Source organism: Trypanosoma cruzi, genomic scaffold, assembly GCF_000209065.1.
Source record: "Trypanosoma cruzi strain CL Brener 1047053517143 genomic scaffold, whole genome shotgun sequence".
NCBI classification, from domain to species: Eukaryota; Euglenozoa; class Kinetoplastea; order Trypanosomatida; family Trypanosomatidae; genus Trypanosoma; species Trypanosoma cruzi.
This window is the reverse complement of record NW_001849481.1, coordinates 22515-44082: the sequence shown is the minus strand read 5'-3', so window position 1 is coordinate 44082 and position 21568 is coordinate 22515. Positions and strand designations below refer to the sequence as shown.

Sequence of the window (21568 nt, the reverse complement as noted above, 5' to 3'; positions counted from 1 at the left end):
GCTTCGCGGTATTCATCGCTATCCTGTTATTGGTTACTTCAGCTTTTCACTCTGTCCCATGATTCTCACCACCATACATGCCGTAACCCTCTGGCCGGCGATAGCCCTCACGAAAAGGGTCCAAGAATCCGCTAAAGCAGATGGCCGATATGATCCCGACAGTTGCCAACAAAAACCAACGGTGCAAGCCCTCAGCAGCATTCACGGCCTCAGTGTTTAACGTATGAAGCTCCTCCGGCACACGATTTGGCGACGGACTTTTTGGGAATTCGTGAAATAACGCTGCAGGGCCGTTATCACTCCCGTCACGCTCCTGACGAATCTTGTCATAGTACCAACGATTCTGCACACAAACAAGAGAGGTGGCTGCAGAAAGAAAAGTACACGTCAACAATCGTCGTTGCATTTACTGCTTGGCTTTTGCTCCGCTATGATGCTTCCTTTACCGTAACCTTCGACACACCCTATTCTTCCTCATTCCTTGCAGCAGTGCAGCAAGGTACAGTAGGCAAAATACAAAAACAAAGTGAGCATCCTTCCAGTTGGGGGGGCGCGGGCAATGGCCCTGCAAAAAAAAAAAAAAAAATGAGAGGGAGCCACGCGTGCAGTGAGGGGCACGAGCGTTGCACTGCACACAAAGCCAATTAGTGAAAATAAAACCACAATGCGAGAGTTGCACTGCAACGACAAGGCGGCGTGATGCCCTGTGGGGAGTGTCGATGCGGACCGGAACATCGCCTGCAGGAAGAGTTGCTTCTCCTGCTGAGCAGAGAGGAAAAACGGCCTCAGCGTTCCAATAATGAGAGGTCGCCTGCACCTCGCAGCACCTACACGCTCTGCAGACACAAAGATGCAGGTGACGCTCTGCTGCACGCATAACAACCGTTGCACCCGTCGCAATGGCAACCGCATCCTGTCGCACCACACGCCGCAGCGGGTGCGCACAGTCTCCGTCTCACTCACTCCTGTCCCTCTCCCTGAGAACTCATCGGTGGCCGTGGCACACCCACCAACATGTCAGAAATCACTTGTTTTTCTTCCTCCCTCGCACTTCGAACAGCAGCACCGCCAAACGCATGTCACTCCTTCTCTCGCGGATTCCCCTCAGACACGCCTCCCGCCACATGCATCAACCCACAGCCACACAGTCCGTAAACGTCACGCTGCCGCCCCGCATGATGGAGCCGCACACACACCAAAATGGCACCCCGCCACTCGGCGCAAGCAGTGTCTGGACACACAAAACAGGTTGCCCCAGTCCACGACAGCCCCCTCCAAGCAGTGAGGCAGGACTCGTCAGTAACAATCAAACAATCAGCCTTTGTTTCCTCCTTCCGCCATGCACAAAGTTCTGCCTGCCCCATGCATCATCCGTGACGCCCGGACTCTCAATGAGCGAGCAAAACGCTATGCGCCCCTCGACTCAACAAGAAGCCCTCTGAAGATTCTCAGCCAGTCGTCTCCATGGGCTGTGCATGAGGAGCACCACGGCAAGAATGCACAGAAGCTTATATGCAAACCCCTCAACTCATTCCACGTCAATAAGCAGTGTGGCATCATGCCTGGGCTTCACAACAATGTCGACTGGCGCTTCCCCGAGAGGCCTCCCATAAACACCGCACGTGGTCACAGTAAAGAAAAAGCAACGCCTCCAATCTGGCTGTCACCCTGCGGCAAACATCAAAGCACAATCCAACAAAATGCCGCAAATCATCACATATTTCACACAGACCATCGACAGCTAGCGCGGCAAATGCACAGCACGGAAGAAGAGCCATGCCCACAAACACGCAGCACACCGAAACATTAAGAGAGTTGAGAAAAGTAGCACCCAAAGCCATTCTTTGTGGATGCAAATGATAATAGCATCAAACAACGCGAAGCACCAGTCGGGCACCACAATATGGGCGACAGACACACCCACCCACCCATTCACTCTTCCTCCTCCCAATGGCGTGGCCCTCCTTCACCTCCACAAACACGCCTGTCCCTCAGTCATGCAACCTTCTAACGCAAGCACTCAAGATGCGTTTCGGCAATCCAAAATTCAACACCTATGAAAAACAGAGGACAGGCTCGCAGAGGCCACACGGCTCCTCAACGCAGCCTCAAGCCCTCCTCACGACTCTTCAATGCGATGGAAAGGAATACAGGCGGCTCTCGTGTCACAGAAGACGGCCAATAGGAGCGGTTTTCACAGCGCAGAAAATGCAAAAATGTGAAAAAGAAGAAAAGGTGGGAGGGCTCGCAGGGGACGTCACCTGCCACGCCTGAAGTGCGTCGTCCCATTCGTGCAACGGAGAAGTAATGAGACGGTTGTTGCGGTGCCTGCCCGTGCGTGCACCTCACTCTCGCGCCAATGAACGTCTCAAGGAACATCCTGCAGAGGGCAAGCAGCTGGCCGTGCAGACAATCCCGAATCTCGTCAACGTTCCAGCAGCCGCTCCTTTGGCGAGGCGTCGCTCTCTTTCGTCCTTGTCTCCCGTGTGCCATCCTCGTATGAAATGAAAATGCCTTCCACGTCTGGTGTCATCAAGCACCTCCAAATAAATTAGAAAGGATTCACGGCCTCGAGAAAAAGCCCCCAAAGTGGCAGTCAACGGGAACTCAGCAACGCATGTCATCTTCTGCAGCCGCGTGCATTGCAACTCCCCTCAGCCGCCCACTGTTTCTTCCTTCCTTGTAGACCCAAACCGCATAGTACACTTTGATTTGCTCGGATCCTCCACAGGCTCATGTAACCGTGTCCACCACGCCCGTGCGGCTCGTGACAGCATCACTTCCCCGTCCACTTCTGCGGCACCGAATAGCGTGAAATAAGGATCCAAAACACCACATCTGTGAGGCAAACACACATGCATCGCTCCAACGGGTGCCACTGAGAGAAATCACACGACAGCGCACTATCTCTCGCTCTCCCATCAGCGATTTGCCGTCAACAACAACAACGGCATTGAGAAGCAGCCTCGGGGCAATCCCTGAGAGCCGTCCCCAACTCGGCGAGAGACCCACTCCGGGAACCCGGCACTCCGGTGCCGTCCCGGAAAGAACTCCTGCCACCGCCAACCGTGTTCCCCTGTCGCGTTGGCACACGGAGCCCGCTTCAGAGAAACAACAACACGCTCCATTCAAAAAGTGGCTATGAGAGCGCAGGCAACAGGCGCAGGGCGCACCCTCTCAGTTTCCAGTGCCTACAAAGTAAAAGAGCATCAGTGCCGACTTGCTGCAGCACGCACAGTTGTGCTTCTTTTGTCCTCCCTCGTGTTTTTTCAATTACATGGCCCGCGCTGCGGCAACGCGTGCCCCCAGACCTCAAAGTGCTGCAATTTGCTTTGGCATGACGCAGGTGGTCCGGACGCTTGTAGATGCCGTCTGCATTGCGCCAACAACGATCCCGTGCGGGAAACATTGCTGGCTCCTAAATTCCCCCGACAATACGGGGTGCTGGGCCCTGGCGCCGCGATGAGGCATTCAAGCATGAAATCGCAAGGGGAAGCAACGATGACGCAGGCACAAGGAAGCCATTCCACCCTCAATTGAATACGGCGCCCCACTCCAAGCAGTCACACGGAGTGCACTGTTTCCACAAAAGAACTTGTTCGTCGTCCATCCCTTAAAGATGCTTCGTTTAATGATGAGCCTTAGAACAAAAAAAATAAGAGGAAATAAACAACGTAGTCATACTTCATCACCGCTGGCCATAATCATTCTCTCATAAAAGAGCAATTTCCCTACTATGCCTCGTATGCACACACAGAAATTCACATGTATGAAACAACCCGCAATGTTTTTCTACCAGAAACCAAACTACCCAGTTCCCTCCATAATTTCTTCTTCGTTCACTGTTACGATCGCTCGCGTTGGACATTTTCCGCATCCGTGTGTGATGCTGCCGCCTGATGCTGCTGCATCTGCACTGTATGCACACACAGGCATCCAACCATATGAAACAGGTCCCAATATTTGTTACCAGAACTCAAAGTACCCCCGCAATTCCCTAATTTGTTTTCGTATTTATTCCTTTAATTACTCCTCAATTCTAAGGCCTTCTTGGGGCGTCTTCGGATGATATTGACACTTGGTACTGGCGTACCTTTTCCTTCCAGAATGCCACAATCTTTTTTTCATCGTCGCTCACATTATTGGTATCGACGACATCACATCCCTGCCAGCCATTCATCGGCGTGCTTTCTGCGTGCTGCACGTAAATCATCTCCCACGACGTGTCTCGGGATAACTCCTCCCAACCATTAAAATATGCCGCCAGGCACTCCGTGAACTGCCTCACAGTGCTGGCTGTGGTGTGATGCCCGCCCACCGTAGTGATCTGCAGCCCAACCAGCGTCATTGGATTTGACTTCACAAAGAAAAAGCCGTCCACCAGCGGAAAGTTTTCCACCTCCGTTACGTACAGCACCCCGCACTCCACATCAATCCTCTCAGAAACGTGTTCCAGTGGCGGTAAGACATGGTGCCTGGTGGAGCGCTCCTGTGAGTACACCGCCAGCGCACAGCGGTGGGACTGACGTTGTGGTGATGGCCTCAGCTCCCTCAGCCTGCGTTCTATTGCACGCACAAAAGATCCATTCAAAAATGCAAACACGGTGCACCTTCCAAAATTTTCTGATATGAGATAATCCGTCAGCCCCGATATGAGAAAATTAAAATCAAGCTGTTGCATTAACTTCGCCGACTTGAATAATGTTTTATTTCCGAGGTGAGCAGACACCGGTAAATTGAAAAAAATTTCAGAACCGCCCGTTTCACTTCGTACTCGGACAACCCTCGCAAGCCAGTAGAGCACCTTCTTACAATCCCAGGATTCACCACGTCCCAAACCAGTGTATTGCAAGATTACAGAAGAGGTCGCCTCATCGACGGTCTTGTGACACCGTTGAACCCAATTATCATACTTTCGCTCGTCAAAGATATAACGTGGAATAGGTCCCACTTCATCCATTTGGCTCTTCACCACATGCCAGTACTCCGCTTGCTCCCGCACGGGCTGATGGCGCCTCATCCAAACGCACATCGCCTTCACATCGCTTTCACCAGGGCAATTCATAACTATTTTCGTGGCACTACTCCGCTTCACCCATTCTTTGTAGTTCCTCTCGAGTGGGGGTGACACCAAACCCATGCCCCATCCCCTGGGAGGCAAATTACCAGATGGTGCATCATCCGGCTCTGCCAAATCGTAAATAATATACCCCTTCATCCCACGGTCAGACAGACGCCTGACAAAAGACGCATTACTGGAGTCGCCCATGTACTTCGACACCGTCCTGCTGGTCTTGTCAAACAGGAATGTTCGATCCGCAATAAGGTAAACAACCATTGGGAGTCGTTCCACATCGTAGTGCAGCAGCTGGTAGAGGAGGTACGAGCCGGCATTCATCGACTTTCCGATCCCGGGCGTCCCAACCAACACACGCCGATTGGGCTCAAAGTAGGCCCCAGGGTGAGGGCTGAACCACTCGGTGAGATCGCGCTTGACGATCTGCCACACTCGCTCCACCTCACAGTTCACATAGCAGTCACGAGTGAATTCCACCCCCTTCCGATTCCACGTGCACGGCCATCCCTTGTCCGAGGTGAGCACCATCAGCCTGGGACGCTCTGCACCGGATTGCTGCGCACCGTCATCCTTTTCGAGAGTGTAGCCAACTGCCTTGTAAGTCCATGGCTGCGGTGGTTTCCCCTCTCTCACTTCCAGTCCCGTCCCCTCGCCGCCAGGAACTTCCACGACATGGCTCCACCTCGCATTGTACACAGAGTCGTAGAACCCCTCCAGTTTATTCGATGCACTCATCCTCATTGAGTTCCTCACGTCTTCAAGGAATGCACCCAAAAACTCCTTAGTGATGTCATGAGCACCTGCCTTTACCTCCGCAGCAGCTTCTAGCCAGCCGATTAGGGTATTTACACCATTCTCCTCAAGCTTGCGTACATCTTCATCAAAAACCATTTTATTCCTTAGATCATTCCTGACGCACTTGTAACAAAATGATGCGTGTATCTCGTTCAATATTCCCTCATCGCGGATATACCTCGTGGGATCCTTGAAAAACTCCTTCATCAAAACATTCCTATTCGTGTCCACAACGCCCTCTCCGTCCAATTCCATCGTAAGAAAATCATTCAGCTTCATGTTGGTGCTGGGAGCCGTTGCCTCCAGCAGCACATCTTCCACACGACTGTCAAGAGTCCACTGTGGTTGCCGCGCTTCCTCCATTCTTCTGCGAGTCGCAGCGGGTTGATCTGTGCCACCCTCAAGCACCGGCCTCGCCCTCCTCCGACCATTTCCTTGCGGCACAGTGAGCGCGGGACCCTCCCCATTGCCACCGTGCACTGTCTCGGGCCTCCCAGACATTGTTTCTCCTTGCTTTCTTGGTTGGATTGAGTTAAAGCCGAACACTAACCAACAACCAAAAAGAAGAATAAAAACCAATAGGCACAGACACGACAGGCAGTAAGGCAAATAAGCCCCACAACACCCAAGAGTAAAATACCACAAAAAATATAAACAGCCATCATACCCTGGTCTTTTTTTTTTTTTGGGGGGGGGGGGTGATCGGCAGAGACGAATATTCATGGATGTCAGTTTTCCATGCACCTTGTCGGTCTATGCCTCCGTCTCGTCAAGAGACCCCATCTGCGTTGAAACCTCCGAGACCAGCAAAAATGCGTTCTATTCCAAACTTTATAGACGTTTTCCTATCCTGTCAAATGCCTGATTCGTCTCGGTATCCCGCAGTTTAATTTGCTCAAGGAAAAGAGCAAATTCCTCGTCTTCATTTGGTGACAGAAGAGGCGCAGCAAGCTCTTGTATCGCCGCAGAGTCAGTAAACGGCGTAGCTCCGGCTACAGCCTTCTCATTCATACCTCCTCTCGGCACATCATCATCTGGTTTCCCGCCACAGTGTTCACGCTGAAGCCCTTCAATTTTATGAACGTACATCATCAATGCAAGGTATTCATCTAACCTGCCATCTTTCACTGCCAAACGCTGAAGAATCATGGCCTCCCTCTTCATATTACTTATCTTTTGCCGAATGGAATTGGACACCCCTGCTCGGCGTGTGATACTCAAAAAACTTCACCTTTCCTACAAGAGGGACAAAGTTCCCCTCACCCACTTCATAAGATAGGCAAGGCGATACTGAGCCTTTTCGTAATCACCTATGTGGCTACTGCGCAGGGCCTCTAAAGCCCCCATCCCCCCCTACAACTGAGGAGGAAAAGGCGATGGCCTCACCGTTCCCACCACGTTGCATTGAGACGCTCCAATCGGGACAGTTCTCCTCGAACGTTCAACATCGGTTGCGGGAAACCCCCGTTTTAGCTTCCTTTTTATCTTTTTTTTTTTCCTCTTTCCCCCGCACCTCTCCTTCTTCTGTGACGGTGTCAAGGAAAAATAAATAAATAAATGAAAAAGTCAGAAATATTGCTTCACAAACCACAGAAAGAGACAAAGAGTAAAAGGATAAGAAAGAGAAAGAACAAGAGAACAGGAATGTGTCTCTAAAGAGAAATCAACAGTTTGTTGTTGTTGTTTTGTTTCGTTTTTTCGCAAAAAAAAAAAAAAAAAAAACGACAATTGTGAAGATGTACTCTGAATATTGCCATCTATATCCATTGCAATGCAAATGTAGTATTATCGCCCTTTCACCTTTTTTTTTTTCTCTCTCACAGACCTTCTATGCACATTTCTATACGGATCCCAGCACCCGCACCCGCCACTTAATCCTGTTCTAAGTCCTCTATGCGTCATCACTCTCTAGCTTTCGCGAGAGATATTTTGCCAAAAAGGAAAGTGGATTTGTTGAGGATATCAATTGCAACAAATTCTCCTCCATCGATCTCATGTCTTCATCGACCATCGATTTGAGTCGAACAAGTGACTCTTCCTCCACAGATTCGGAGCGTTGAAGGGCGACCAATAGCTTTTCTCGAAATCTGCCCACCTCACCTTTCAGCAACTCGCTCAGTGCCTGAATCTCGGTCAGCTCCTGGTTAAGCGACTGCACACATTCAGCAGCACGCGACTTTAATTGGGCTTCGGCTTGCCGTACGGCTGTTAAATCTTCTCTCACAGAGGCCTCAAACTCATCACGCTCGCGCGCATTAAGTCGACGCATTTTCTCCACCTCTTCTTGCATAAAGTCCACAGCGCATTGAAGCTCCCCCTGACAATCCTGTCGCATTCGCGCAACCTTGTATGAAGCTGCTTCGTGTAGCTGACGAAGCGCGTACTCCTCCACCTCTTTTGCTACCTCCACCTCCTTCTTTTCAGTGGCTGGTTGTTTTCCATTTGGTGAAGACGGTTCGGAGTGCGTTTGTTGTCGCTGCATCTTCACACCACGATTAGAAAAAACTTTCTCAGAGGCGTAAGACGCGGTAGGTACAGAAATAGAATGGCCATTCTCATCCGGAATGAAACCTGTATCATTTATAGTGGCATTTCGGGAATTAAAACTCCTCGCAGCAGCTGCTGCTGTGGTTACTAATGATGATGCCTCTATTTGTTGCCGAATAAGGCTTATAGGAACACGACGCTTTCTATCGGCAATCCATTCGTGAACCCCAGATGATCGAATAGCGCTGAACGTCGACTGCGTCAATGAAATCATAAGCGTATCTTTGCCACCATCATGGCTCATGAGATGAGAGAGTCTTACGGGGATGACATGCAGTCGAAGGCCAAGCTTCCGCTCTTTTGAAAGCTTTACAGAACGAATGTGTTCGTACGGAATGGTGATGTTATCCCCAGAGCACCCTGGAATCATGATGACGAGAATCAATGGGAAAAAATAAATGCTTGTGTGACCGCACACCTCTTCATTACCTGCCTCAATAAGGAGTGCCGTAAACTGGAGCCGTTTAAAACTAGCGTATTCCATATTATAGGCGTCAAGCAGGGTCTGGATGCTTGTTAACAGATTTTCATCATTGGGAAGCTCCGGCACACACTTCTTGAAAAACTCAGGTAATGTTGAGGTTGACAAAACCGTACGATTGTGTGTATAGAGACGAAACAACATTTCAACACACTGCATTTGAAAAAAAATATCGTTCGACTTTGTCAAGACTTCCCCAATGAGACCACACTGAACACTCATCCGATTCTTGTTGGCCTTTGACCCGCGGATGAGCGTGATGAGCACGCTTGCGCAGCCACGACCTTGACGGTAGTCATCTTCCTTTTCCACAGCAACGTGAAGAAATGTCAAGAAACATGGCATCAGTACCACGCCAAGCGGATCCTTCAGAGTCGAAAAGGCGCAGAGCTGTTGGATCAGCTCAAAAAAACCCTCAATGTTAAGCTTGCCGCGGAATTCGTGTTGTTCGGGCCTTAAAAGTGTGTCGCAGATGCCTGCCAAAAGGTCGATGCAACGCCCTTCTTCAATGGGCGCCAAAAGAGCTCTCGAGACATCCTGACACTCCAAAATAGCTGGCTGCAACAATAGATGAAGAAAGACAGAAAAGGGGACCACCAAAGCGTGCCGCACGGCGTAGAGGCACTTCCGCATGATTGTCTCCATCTCACGAAAAACAACAGAGAGATCCCCGTCGGTAAGGACAGGAGGACATAATTGAACCTCATCGGTGGGGAGACGCAGTAGCGCCTCCACGGACGCCATATATCTTTGGTCGCACTAATAGCGAGGCACCCCTCTGTTATTCTTGCTGTTGCCTTGTTTCTCTTCTTTTCACTGCCTCATTGAAAAATAAGTATAAAAACGAAATATAAATATATATTGGCCAGGAACGGCTAAAAGCTTCTGTTGGCGATCTAAATGGCGTCACAAGTGCAGAACCATTGGTAATCCATCACACATACAAATTTAACACACACTCAATCAATCAAAAAAAAAAAATGCCATCTTTGGCCCTTCTATTTAATGGTATTTGAAATTTTACTCTTCCGGCCGCCCTCACATTCGACGGTCACCCTCCCAATCGTCTTTCCCATCTAGTAGGAAAAACTTTGCTCAAACAGTTCCAGTGTAATTGTTGTCAGCATGTATACAAAAAATACAAACAACATCGATGGCAACACATCAAAAACCAGGTAAACCAAAAGCATTGCCCTCGATATTCTTTCTGGCCTCTTCAAATGAATGAGAGCAAGACCCTGAAAATGAACAAGGTAAGTAAGCAACAGAGGTGAGATGGATTTCCCCACCAGTGAGCACGGATCCACAAAATAGCGATGAAGAAAAGCGACGAGAATGGTCAATAAGGTAATCGTAATATAGGAAAATATGCTAAAGAAACTGGGTAAATGAGATTCGGTCCAGATGTTTACTGCGCAGGAAAAAAAAGCGACACCTCCACTAAAGCGTGCAGTGGGCTTCCGTTTCTCTCGATCATTCGAAAAATCCGTGTGTTTCAACTCATCGGTAAAATGCCCCGCTGGCGATGCTAAATGAGAATCAAGGTCCTGCTTTTTTTCCTCTGTTGGGCAGGTAGAAGCTGTAATAGTTGCAGTTTTCTCGGAAAAAAACTTTTTCTCCGTCTTGTCTTTGTTTATTGCACAATCCGTATTTAATCGTATTCCACCTTCAACCGATCCTAATGCTTTTTTCAAATCTGGATACTCTTGCTCAAGTTTCTGAAGTTCAACACTGAGTGTCTCGTCAATTTGGCCAAGTTTCTGCAAAGACTCTGCCTGTCGAAGCAAAGCCCGATAGCGACGTCGGGCTCGTAATTGCTGAGTACCATCCATATTATTTGCAAAGAAAAACCTTTGCGTACTGAAAATAAAATAAAAATAAAAACATAAAAGATAATTGCTCATTAATCCCCAAAACTCTACAACAGAAATAAACCATTTTTTTCCATGCACGTTCATTTACTGGTGGCACTCAAAAACAGAAACAGTAAAAGTAAGCCCAAATGGCAGTTAACACAAAAAAAAAGGAAACGATATGTCCTTTTTTTTTCCCCCTAACCCTCTAAAAAAGTCTGATTGTGTGCAATAATTACCGCGTCTGGGGAAAAGAAATCTCTCTTCCAGCTGTAAAATAGCGCAAAAGAGTTGCAACCTGCACCGTACTATTCGTGGCATGACACAAAAATAAGGGGTAATTTGCTGGTGAAATAGCGATAGCCCATCTAAGGAAAATGGCACTGTACCCAAAAAGAATGCTCGTCATCATGGGATCAATGTCACTGGGCTTCCTTGTGGGAAAATTCATTATGCCAGCAATGGGTATCAGCCAATTTGCTGCAGCACCGACGTATCCAATGTAACGGACAGTGCTTACGGAAACCATTGAATAATATATACTTATAAGTACCTTTCCTTTTGATCTAGTTCAAACAAAAAAGTAAATAAATAAATAAATAGAAAAAGTAATTAAGATGAAAGGACGACTCGTTCATTTTTATTATTATCAATATTTATTTATTTATTTTTAATCTCGGTTTTAGGTTAGAGGCGAGAAAATAAAAATTTTTCCTCAACAAATTCTTCTCTACATCAGTTCATTTATCCTGACAAAGAAAATAACGATCATTGTCTTTTCTTCGGCAAGCTAGAATTTAGTGACCTAAGAAGCATGTCAACGTCCTCCACCATAGGTGGTGGATAAAAAAAGCCATCCTTGCTAAAATACCTACCGTATGAAACCTCTTTAAAAACCGAATAGTAAACGGATGAAGCGGCAAACGGACGAGAAGGCCCCACCAGTTGAGCCTCAATAGTTACCCTTGTCGAGTTTGGAACCTCATTAACCCGAACACAAATTTTACGCCCTCTCAAAGCACGAAGATAATCCCTCCTGCGCGTGTCATTACCACGGAAAGAAGATCCTGCAGCCGTGAACACTACGCGATCTGAAGCTTGTGAAGATTCGAGAAGGCAAGCAATCAAACAAAAAAGGCCCGCAATACCCATTAGCATGTATGTTGTCCGAGGATAGGGCTTAAGAAAATCCTTTCCAATAAGTAAAACGGAGTCAATCAAAACAGTCACGACAATAGATAAATATAATGTTATCCTCTCCTTCTTATAGTTATAATTCGTCTCAAATTCGCCCAAATGATCCAAATAGTCGTGTATATTATTCAGTATAGCGTTTTTTGCCGTCCTGATATCATTTACAGGATAGTACTTGCGTACAGAATCACTGTATAAATCATAACCATAAACGTACTTCTTCTTAATTTGTTTATTGGCCAGATCAATTGTAATATCATTCATTTTGTGTAGATTCTAAAAAAAAAAAAAAAAAAAAAAAAAAAAAAGAGAGAGAAAAAAACATATATAAGTAAAATGCGCGATAAATTAACGGGGAAAATAATACATTTAACATGATAAATTAAAGGAATAAGGAAACTAAAATCATATCACCAAAGATTATATAAATAAAAATATAATTTTATTTTTAATAAGTCCATCTATATTTTCTATCATGATAAAGCCGATTTCCATTCTGCAGAACGGATATGAATACTGTGTGGCTCGTTGGGAATACAACCAGTTTTACCCATTGCCCAATCGTAACTCCTAGCAAAGGCAAGCAAACTACCATCAGCACTAATGTCTCCGGCAGAAATCGACTTATTCCGGTTTTCTAATCTTGTTTCGGATTCCCCATATCCTACAATAGATCGTTTTTTGTAGTCCCAACAACCAATTCGGCCATCGCCACCACCCGAAATCATATGGGGGACTCGGGGACTGATGACGCAAAAATTTGTCTGATGCATGTATAGGACATTATCCTCCACCAAGACATGGGCCTTGAACGTACAACCTACCTCGGCTTGAAGAGGTATAAATGAAAGCCTTCCCTCCGAACTTCCAACTACAACACCGTCTTTTTGGGGAGAACATGCAACACATCCCAAATTAAACTTTAACAAAGGTGGTGGTTTAAGCTCATTTGTCTTCATCATTGTTTGAAGATTAAATATATGAACTTTTCGACCTGTCACACAAGCAGCCATAGGAAAACTTCTTTGCGCATCCAAACCAAACACAGGCTCACCCAGAATTTCCTCCTTTATAGGCATTGGTTGTCTCAAATCCCAAAAACGCAACCTTCCATCCCAACTACCAGTAACCAACATTTCCGTGCCAGTATTAGAGCTGACATGAGCTATACAACTTACAGGAAGATCGTGAGATCCAACAATTATTTTCTGGTTGGTTGTTAGATTCCACATTGTTGCCGTCTTACTACATCCACCCCAAAAAACCCGACCATCAGCTGAAAATGACATATCCAAAATTGGTGCATCGCTCACAGCAAACGTCATTGGCTGGGATCGAATATTTATTGCATTTGGCTGATGAATCACCTGCCATACACGACAGGTTTTGTCCCACGATGCCGCGCCAAGTAGCAGATAAGGACATCCAGAAGGCGAAAAGCGTACGGTACTGACGCAGTCATTTGGAGGTCCATCTACTTCATGTACACCAGTAGGCGAACGAATATAATTAAATGTGTTCATACTATTATTTCCCTCACTTAAATTAAATCATTTTTTTTTTTTTTTTAAGGGCAATTAAATAGCGAAAATTAAATAGAAATTATGTCTCATTCTTAAACGTATAAATCCAAAAAATATAAACTGCTCAAAAAATTGCACATAAAAATATATATGTGCATATATAAATAACAATAATAAAACATAAGGACCACGACAAAAAACATTAGTCAATATATTTCTTCTCGACTGTGACAATCCTTTTCTTGCCTCACTCCCTCCTAGTAACGATGAATGCAATAATAATAATTAATAATAATAATAATAATAATAATAATAATAATAATAATAATAATAATAATAATAATAATAATAATAATAATAATAGTAATAATAATAATAATATTAATAATAATAATAATAATAATAATAATAATAATATAATAATAATAATAATATAATAATAATAATAATAGTAATAATATAATAATAGAAATAATAATAATGATAATATGGTAATAATAATATAGCAATAATATCTTACTTTTGATAGGAAAACTAGCTCAATAAAGAACGTGTCCCAGAAAGAACAAAAAATTCTTCTGTAGCGCAGCCGTTTTGTGCCCAAATGCTCCGCTCCTCCTCCAGTGACAAGCCGTCACATTCATGATTCCAAAAATCATCAGGTATATTTTCTGAAAAAAAAGCTTTCAACAGCTCTGAAACTTCTATTCGTGCGTCCTCAAGATGTTGTGGGTCATCAGGTGAATATTTCAGGAGCTCTTCAGGGCACCGCTCCGGAAATGCATGCGTTCCCAAATCAAAAAATTTTTTGAACACGCAGTTAGGACGGTCATGGTTAATGGCGGCGTATGTACTAATTACAACAGGATCATCACCTCGAAGAAGCGCATTCCAGCAGTTGTTAAGGTAGCGAGACATCAACACAACGAGTTGATCTTTGTATGAATCAGGATCTACAATTCCCATACGAAAAAGAGCCATGATGGTACCACAGCAAGCTTGAGTCAAGAACTCCACTGTGCTTTCCTTGCTCGTGGACATTTTATCCTATTTTCTTATGTGGTAGGTATTAACAAAAAAAGGAATAAAAGGATACAACAAACATGTAGAGAGCACTTATATCCAAAAAAAAAAAAAAAAAAAAAAAAAACAGTAAAACAAAAAAATTTTCAAATTTTTTATCAAGAAAGCACATATGCTAAATAATTTTTGGCCAATACCCCATCGCCTCAATTTACAATAGATATTCACCTCATTTCACACTAAAAAAAAAAGAAATAACTTATTATTCTCTCTTTATTTTCTAAAAAATAAAAATAAAAATCCAGAATCCTCACCCACAGTAACAGCGATGTAATTGCCCATATTTAAGATACAATAAGAAAGGGAAAAAAACTATTTTAGCAAAGAAGCGGACCTAAATCTATTCCTTAAAAAATTTAACAAAAAAGCATTTCCCAATACCAAAGAAATACAGTCCAATGTTTCCTTCTAAAGTATATACGGGGGGGGGGGGGGGAAACAATATACGTATATAGAATAATATTCTGGGCCGCTGGCCGGATCCTGAAACAGCCTATGGAAACCAAACAAGTTAGGAAAAAAGGTTCGTTAGTTAATTGCTTCAATGTTTTCTTTTCATTCAATATATAGAATTCTGTGGACCACTAGCATGGTCCTTTGTCCTCGGTTAGAATCTGAATATAATTACTTGCGAAGTGCCAGACTTTGGGGTCCTCCAGCCACAAGACCCCGCCGCGTGGTGGGAATCAAAAGGGGCTGGGTGGGTGGCAAAATAAAAACAAATATTATCTGGCCTCCATCGGTTCCCTGCCCTTACAAAGTCGCGTTCTTCCCAAAAGATTCATACGGTAGAAAGTATCATAAAGAATGCCTTCATTTATCAGGATATACATACATAAATTAAGTTAGCCAGCTCTCCCGCGATCATTCTCTTCACAAGCTCCTATTTACAAAGCCACCGTCGTCGGCAACAAAACCAAAACACCGCCTCACGCCAAAAAGCCCGAAAGAACAAAAATCGCGCCGCCAACGCCAAAACCGCCCAACCCCAAAAACCCAGGTTTTCTCGCCTTCTTCCGGCGCCCCGCTGGCCCAGCAACCCGCGCGGAACTGTCGTGCTTTTGTTTACGATCCTCGTTTTTTATTTTTTTTATTTATTTTTTTTTTGTTTTTGTTTTTTTTTTGGCAGATTCGTTTTCTGGAGAGGGAAAGGCGTCACAGAGGAAGGGATGGCTGCCGTGATAAATGACTTTTTGAGGGGCGGCGCTGGGATTCTTGCTGCCCGAATGCCGTTTACCCTTGTCCTTGGCAACGACGGGGGCGATTTGGATAGCATCATTGGCTCAATTTATTTGTCTCTATACCTGGAAAAACATGCCGATTTGGGAGGTGGAAGTTATATTCCCGCACTAAACTTTGAAAAGGAGGATCTTCCGTTGCGCAATGACGTCATAAAATTATTTTCAAAGCATGGTATAGCAACGGATTACTTGCTTTCAGTTAAAGGAAAGCCAGGTATTTCAGGTTTTTTGGATCTAAAATCATCCCAACCCAATGTCGTTTTGTATGATCATAACAAGCTTATTCCTGAACAAAGATTCCTCTGTGAACGTGTCGTCGGTGTTATAGATCATCATTTTGATGAGAAACTATATTTGGATTCTTCTATTCAATTTCGAAGAATAGAATCAACAGGTTCAGCTTGTACTCTTGTCGCGGAATTGTTTCAAGAAGCGGAATTGACGGTTCCATGTCCGGAGCTTCTCTTAGCGCCCATTGTACTTGACACCGTAAACTTTGATCCATCTCAAAAGAAAGTTACAGAAAAGGATATAATGTTATCCCAGTGGCTTATAAAACAAGCTTCTGATTCAATTGATCCGAAAAAGATTTTTTTGGAGCTGTCAAAATGGAAAAATGATATACTTGCTCTTACCTTCCCCCAACATTTCCGCAGAGACTACAAGGACTTTGAATTTTCATTTGGGAAAAACGAAGACAAACACTTGCAAATAGGAATCAGTAGCATTGCTTGTCGATTTGATGAGTTTCTTGGCACAAGTGGAATGATGCATCTTGCTTCTAACTGTCTCGATTTTTTGCTGCCAAAAAAGCTGGATGCTTTCCTCCTGGCTTTTGCTGGAGAAAGGGGATATAAAAATTATTGCCGACAGCTGGCTTTTATTGCAAGGGGGATCCTTCTTGAGGCGCTCAAAGAATTTGCAGAGAGTTCACCTGAGGGTATTTGTTTCACCATTATAGACAGAGCAGAACTGAAGGGATGGAGACTAATGTGTTATGAATTGAGTGATCCTTCCGTTTCGCGGAAGCGGCTCGCACCATCACTGATGAAGTTTTTTGCCTCTTGGCCAAAACTGTAAAACATTTCTTAAAAGAAGGTACATTTTAAAAAGGGAAGACGTAAAGGCTTTAATAAGACTCATATGTTGAGCTCTTAATGAAAATTTGTTGGTTGATATACGCTACGATCCTATATTTATTTTGCCGTTTTATCTGTTCTGTTGCTGTTGGTGCCATGTTTTTCATGTGAGTCTGTTTAACCAGTTGTTTTGCTCCTTGCATATAGTAAAGGGTGACGTATTGAGAAAATTTTTTCACCCGAAAGCATGGACATCGTGGTTTGTGGTCCGAGATGGCAGGATGGCCATATGGAGTACAAAATATGCATTAGGAGTGTCACGGATACAGATAAAATTCTGAGTATTACCTACCGTAGATTTAGTGAGATTTATTTGGTTTTTAAAAGAATGCTAGAGCTGAATCCCTATCCTCCTTTACCACCTTTACCTCCAAAAAAGCTTTTTGGAGCCACAGACCCTGTTTTTGTAGAAAGACGAAGAATGGAACTAGAAGCTTTTTTTTTTGTTGTTGTTGTTTCATTTTTAAACTCCAGATGTTCTGTAGGGTCCAATTGCAACAGCAAATAGATTAGAACGTATTGCAAAAAAAAAAAAAAAAAAATGACACGCGGGAACCAACGAGATCTTGCCCGTGAAAAAAATATGAAAAAACAACAGGAAAAGCAAAAAGGACGGCGCTCAGATGGAATGTCCGTTGCTCAGCGAAAGGAAGCTGATGCGGAGCGCGTGCGCAAGAAGCAGGCAGAGGCGGAGTTGAAACGGCAAGGTGATTCCTGATGTAATCATGCGCCTCATGTTGTAAGATTCTATTCTGTCATGTATATCGAAAAGGAGAAAGAAATATATATATACCAGGAGCACTAATTGTGTATTTATTTAGGGTACAGGAATAGTAATTATCAATTATCCTTCAAATAAACTGGGGAGTGACTGTTGGCAATATTTAGTTGTTTTTTTTTTTTTTCTTTTTTTTTTATTTTATTTCATTTGTAACCTGTAAGCGAAATGAATATGCAAGTACTTTTAGTATTAAATTGACACTTTCTTTCATTCTTCACTTTAAATGATTTTCTGCTTTTTTGCTGTTTGTTTTTTTTTTTTTTTTTTTTGTTTTTGTTTTATTTGTGTGGGTGGGTGGGTGGGTAGGAGTGGACGTTATTGCGGCAAAAGGACGCAAACGGAAACAACAGAAGATGTCATACTATGACAAGTCCAGTTCTGTGGGTTATGATGAAAGAGATAAGGAGTTGAATGAAGAGTTGGAGGCCATGCTTGCGCGTACACCGCCTCACATTCAGAGGCATCTTCAACAACGTATTCATGACGGAATATTACAGCGGATGAAAGAGGAAACCACAAGAAAGTGCTGGGAATTTGTCAAGAAGTATGAAGGCTGTGTGAATTCGGTTCAACCCTACAATATAAGGGAGTGCCTTCCTCACCGTGATGCACTAAACGATTGCGCTCATGAAATTAACTGTGAAGATAATTATCAGAAATATCGTTTGCTGTATCTGCATGGTGAGCTTCTCAAACTTCATGAACACCGCACAGGTCAGAAGATGGAAGCACTGAAGTCTCGTGTTCCTGATTCGATTAGAACCTGGAAGTCAGACTATGCTCCAAAGTACGCTGATATGATGTCAGAAGTGGGCGCAAAGCCTTTTACAGGGGAAGGGGAAAATCTAGATGATGAGTGAAAAGTTGATTTTGGGTTGTTGTCTTTCGTGTGTGTGTGTGTGTGTGTGTGTGTGTTTATTAACATTAATTTCTTCCAAAGGAATTTATGAATCTGTCCTGCGCACAATTATTTGAATTTCATAACCATCTGCCTTATTTCTTTTCATATTCTTTATATATATATCATCTGTTGTATTGCTTCATGTTGCGGCATAATAGGTCTCTACATGTTACGTGTCATTGTTCGACGTCTTGCTTGGAGGCCGGCCGCCATTCAACACCTACCCGATTTGGGGTCTAAGGATGCTCCCAAAAAAACAGAAGATACCCAAAGACAATACCGCCCTCTCTCCCTTAGAGCACGTCAGGCTCTGGCGGAAAAATCAGATGAGGTACAGTATCATGTGATAACTCAAGATTGGTTTGGTCAGCGTGTCGACACTTTTCTTACTCAGCACCATCCTGAATGGAGTTATGAAACTATGAAAACTTTGGTTCAGCAAGGTCATATCTACCGATACAGGAAAAATGGAAAGAAAAGATTCACGCGAATAACGGATAGGCTTGAGTTTGATGAACTACTTGTCGTTCCAACTCCGGTTTTTTACGAAAGGCAGCTTGCTCCTCCCACTGGTGTTCTCCAGGAGAGTAAAAAGCCAACACATTTTAAGTTGTCTTCGCAGGTAAGGGAAATGGCACATAATATGGTGCTTTTCAAAAATGAACATGTCATTGTCATAAACAAACCCCATGGTGTCCCCATGATGCCAACGAGTGACCCACAGGAAATGAATATAGCCGCTATGCTTTCTGCTTGGAAGTACACAAATTCAACGAAACCTATTGTTTGCCATAACCTTGATAAGGAAACCAGTGGTTGTGTTGTTTTAGCAAGAAGCAAAAACGCACATCGTATGTTAGCCCGTATGTTTGTGAAACGTGTGGTACCAAACAGTGTATATTGGGGATTTTGCGTGGGTAAGCCCAGTGTGAACTTTGGAAGGATACGCATGCACTTTGAAATGACGAGGGGAACCAAGGGTGATATCATCGTTGCGCGTCCTTCTCCAACCAAAACTTCCAAAGTAGGTATTGCGGAATTTGTTGTTAATGCAAGTGCATTGGAGTTTGGAAGCTTCATTTCCTTTTACCCACTAACAACACGTCGTCATCAGGAACGCATCATGGCGGCTCATGCATTACGTTCTCCTTTATTGGGTGACGCTAAGTACGGAGGAGAGTCAGCGTTCCCATCATCAATGTCCCTCTTTTGGGATCCAGAGGATAAAGGACTGCCGTTGCACTTGCATCACCGAAAGATTCAGCTGCCATACAAGAATAGTACGGGGGAATTTGTCTGTGTTACAGCTCCTCTCCCAATTCATATGGAAAAGACGTTTAAGAAACTTGGGTGGCCATGCGATGTAGATGATCCGCTTATACCAGGCTGAGTTTAACGTAATTTTTTTGTTTGCTTGTTTGTTGTTGTTGTTGTTTCACTCATTTCCGCACGTATTTGTTATTCGTTTCGCTAACATTGGTGTATACTATTAATATCCTTTTTTTTTTTTTTTTTTTTGCATTTGCTAAGGGTCACCAACCTTTAAAACCTAAAAAAATCAATGCATCTTTGGAAGCAAATACATGAGTTCCTTTGTTAGCGTCCCACCTCATCTATATCATTTAGCCACGGGAGAAGAACTAACGATAAGGCATGTATTAGAGCGTAGTGTATATAGTAATGAACGAAGTAAGGTCCGAGAGCTACTTCTGTCTAGTGGCGCACATTCCATTCCGGGTCTCTTGGAGGTGGCCAGTGATCCATCATCTTCCGTTATTTTTATTGCATTGAAAGAGGACAAATATTCAGAACGTGGGTTCATAGGCTTTGTGGTCGTCAATACAAGTTTTCTTGCGCAACAACGGGTTGTTGCTATTAGTTGGGTTTACGTTCTTAGCCGCTTTCGCGGAAAAAATGTGGGACGTTCATTACTTCAACATGTGGAAGCTTTTTCTCGGGTGAACTGTGTGGATATTATAGAGGCAATGTTCACGGGTGATTGCACAAAGTTGTTTAAGCGGCATGGATTTCGTGCTACTTCATGTCCCATTGTTTTTAAAAATAAAGCCTTGCAAAAGAGGGTTGTGTTGCACCCTGTGCCATCTGTGCCTTCTTGCGTCACTAGTGGAGCTTTGACTTTACGCCATGCCAGGCAAGAAAGCAAGAAGCAGTGGATTTTCTGTGTGTTGGAGGCATGTGGGTACAACTTTGGCGGATGTGACTTGATACACCATATTTTTGCGGCCGAATTTCGTATTGAGGTGGTTAATGAAAAGGACGGTCGTATTGTAGCGATTCTGTCGATGGACAGCATGGGATGGATCCCAATTATTGCGTGCACAAAGGAATATCAGGGGCGAGGATTGGGGTCGTTTTTACTCTTTTTGGCAATGGAGTGGATGAGGAGACAGGGTGGCAACTCCGTTTCACTTTCTCCGTTGAACAAGAGTGTCGCCCACTTCTACAAGCGTTGGTCGTTCCGGGTGCTTTCAAAAGGGAGTAGGAAGAGAGGTCGCTCCTCGGACGACCACTCCGTCCTTATTCGAGAAATTGATCCCAATGAACGCTATCTTCCGGGTGGATACTCACTAGAAGACTTCCTTTCTACATCAACTCCACCAACATCCCCGTCAGCGCACCAACAAGAAGGCGAAGGTGCGGAAAAGAAGTCTCCTTAACTCGTTGGATAAATTCTGCGCTTCAGCCCTGACGCAAGTATAAAATGCATGGTCGGATGGTACAAACTTGTCCGATCTTTGCCTCATTTTGCTCTTTTTTTCTTTTTTTTTTTTTCCCTCTTTTTGCTTCTTCTTCATTGTATATATTAGGAGCTTGTGAAGAGAATGATCGCGGGAGAGCTGGCTAACTTAATTAATGTATGTATATCCTGATAAATGAAGGCATTCTTTATGATACTTTCTACCGTATGAATCTTTTGGGAAGAACGAGACTT

At 44.3% G+C, this 21568-nt stretch overlaps 13 protein-coding genes and 1 pseudogene across 13 annotated transcripts, besides 29 other annotated features; 5 read left to right on the top strand and 9 right to left on the bottom strand.

Annotated features, from left to right (window-relative positions):
- Positions 1-6118: a sequence feature (areas not merged during assembly with more than two copies in the genome that could not be assigned to a particular haplotype).
- Tc00.1047053511577.188 (hypothetical protein, conserved) lies at positions 47-406 on the bottom strand (the record flags this gene model as incomplete). The annotated part of the gene is made up of 1 exon (XM_810349.1): positions 47-406. The coding sequence occupies one exon, from the start codon at positions 404-406 to the stop codon at positions 47-49; it is 360 nt and encodes a 119-aa protein (XP_815442.1).
- Tc00.1047053511577.180 (retrotransposon hot spot (RHS) protein, putative) lies at positions 4040-6373 on the bottom strand (the record flags this gene model as incomplete). Its single annotated transcript, XM_810341.1, has 1 exon — positions 4040-6373. The coding sequence occupies one exon, from the start codon at positions 6371-6373 to the stop codon at positions 4040-4042; it is 2334 nt and encodes a 777-aa protein (XP_815434.1).
- Positions 6119-6416: a sequence feature (haploid, non-Esmeraldo-like haplotype).
- Positions 6417-7124: a sequence feature (haploid, Esmeraldo-like haplotype).
- Positions 6472-7320, bottom strand: Tc00.1047053511577.170 (annotated as a pseudogene).
- Positions 7125-12183: a sequence feature (heterozygous, Esmeraldo-like haplotype).
- Positions 7575-7594: a microsatellite.
- On the bottom strand, positions 7764-9644 carry Tc00.1047053511577.160 (hypothetical protein, conserved; the record flags this gene model as incomplete). Its single annotated transcript, XM_810340.1, has 1 exon — positions 7764-9644. The coding sequence occupies one exon, from the start codon at positions 9642-9644 to the stop codon at positions 7764-7766; it is 1881 nt and encodes a 626-aa protein (XP_815433.1).
- Tc00.1047053511577.150 (hypothetical protein, conserved) lies at positions 9977-10858 on the bottom strand (the record flags this gene model as incomplete). Its single annotated transcript, XM_810339.1, has 1 exon — positions 9977-10858. The coding sequence occupies one exon, from the start codon at positions 10856-10858 to the stop codon at positions 9977-9979; it is 882 nt and encodes a 293-aa protein (XP_815432.1).
- Positions 10764-10784: a sequence feature (AT_rich).
- Positions 10989-11282, bottom strand: Tc00.1047053511577.144 (hypothetical protein, conserved; the record flags this gene model as incomplete). The annotated part of the gene is made up of 1 exon (XM_810346.1): positions 10989-11282. One exon carries the CDS (start codon positions 11280-11282, stop codon positions 10989-10991), a length of 294 nt encoding a protein of 97 aa, XP_815439.1.
- Positions 11327-11355: a microsatellite.
- Positions 11390-11428: a sequence feature (AT_rich).
- On the bottom strand, positions 11522-12211 carry Tc00.1047053511577.140 (hypothetical protein, conserved; the record flags this gene model as incomplete). The annotated part of the gene is made up of 1 exon (XM_810338.1): positions 11522-12211. The coding sequence occupies one exon, from the start codon at positions 12209-12211 to the stop codon at positions 11522-11524; it is 690 nt and encodes a 229-aa protein (XP_815431.1).
- Positions 12184-12501: a sequence feature (haploid, non-Esmeraldo-like haplotype).
- Positions 12226-12269: a microsatellite.
- Positions 12367-12402: a sequence feature (AT_rich).
- Tc00.1047053511577.130 (poly(A) export protein, putative) lies at positions 12421-13470 on the bottom strand (the record flags this gene model as incomplete). Its single annotated transcript, XM_810337.1, has 1 exon — positions 12421-13470. One exon carries the CDS (start codon positions 13468-13470, stop codon positions 12421-12423), a length of 1050 nt encoding a protein of 349 aa, XP_815430.1.
- Positions 12502-13104: a sequence feature (haploid, Esmeraldo-like haplotype).
- Positions 13105-13958: a sequence feature (heterozygous, non-Esmeraldo-like haplotype).
- Positions 13488-13518: a sequence feature (AT_rich).
- Positions 13745-13984: a microsatellite.
- Positions 13959-14164: a sequence feature (haploid, non-Esmeraldo-like haplotype).
- Tc00.1047053511577.120 (hypothetical protein, conserved) lies at positions 14005-14511 on the bottom strand (the record flags this gene model as incomplete). The annotated part of the gene is made up of 1 exon (XM_810336.1): positions 14005-14511. One exon carries the CDS (start codon positions 14509-14511, stop codon positions 14005-14007), a length of 507 nt encoding a protein of 168 aa, XP_815429.1.
- Positions 14165-14854: a sequence feature (haploid, Esmeraldo-like haplotype).
- Positions 14595-14636: a microsatellite.
- Positions 14766-14794: a sequence feature (AT_rich).
- Positions 14855-21384: a sequence feature (heterozygous, Esmeraldo-like haplotype).
- Positions 15009-15438: a mobile genetic element.
- Positions 15631-15677: a microsatellite.
- Positions 15723-16874, top strand: Tc00.1047053511577.110 (acidocalcisomal exopolyphosphatase, putative; the record flags this gene model as incomplete). The annotated part of the gene is made up of 1 exon (XM_810335.1): positions 15723-16874. The coding sequence occupies one exon, from the start codon at positions 15723-15725 to the stop codon at positions 16872-16874; it is 1152 nt and encodes a 383-aa protein (XP_815428.1).
- Positions 17475-17651, top strand: Tc00.1047053511577.104 (hypothetical protein, conserved; the record flags this gene model as incomplete). The annotated part of the gene is made up of 1 exon (XM_810342.1): positions 17475-17651. The coding sequence occupies one exon, from the start codon at positions 17475-17477 to the stop codon at positions 17649-17651; it is 177 nt and encodes a 58-aa protein (XP_815435.1).
- Positions 17825-17858: a microsatellite.
- Positions 17950-17998: a microsatellite.
- On the top strand, positions 18068-18574 carry Tc00.1047053511577.100 (hypothetical protein, conserved; the record flags this gene model as incomplete). The annotated part of the gene is made up of 1 exon (XM_810334.1): positions 18068-18574. One exon carries the CDS (start codon positions 18068-18070, stop codon positions 18572-18574), a length of 507 nt encoding a protein of 168 aa, XP_815427.1.
- Positions 18602-18629: a microsatellite.
- On the top strand, positions 18782-20005 carry Tc00.1047053511577.90 (pseudouridylate synthase-like protein, putative; the record flags this gene model as incomplete). Its single annotated transcript, XM_810333.1, has 1 exon — positions 18782-20005. One exon carries the CDS (start codon positions 18782-18784, stop codon positions 20003-20005), a length of 1224 nt encoding a protein of 407 aa, XP_815426.1.
- Positions 20114-20133: a microsatellite.
- On the top strand, positions 20199-21293 carry Tc00.1047053511577.86 (N-acetyltransferase, putative; the record flags this gene model as incomplete). The annotated part of the gene is made up of 1 exon (XM_810344.1): positions 20199-21293. The coding sequence occupies one exon, from the start codon at positions 20199-20201 to the stop codon at positions 21291-21293; it is 1095 nt and encodes a 364-aa protein (XP_815437.1).
- Positions 21380-21428: a sequence feature (A-rich).
- Positions 21385-21568: part of a sequence feature (areas merged during assembly that could not be assigned to a particular haplotype. This can correspond to areas where the two haplotypes were merged or to regions with more than two copies in the genome that were merged during assembly.) that runs on past the window's edge.
- Positions 21442-21568: part of a mobile genetic element that runs on past the window's edge.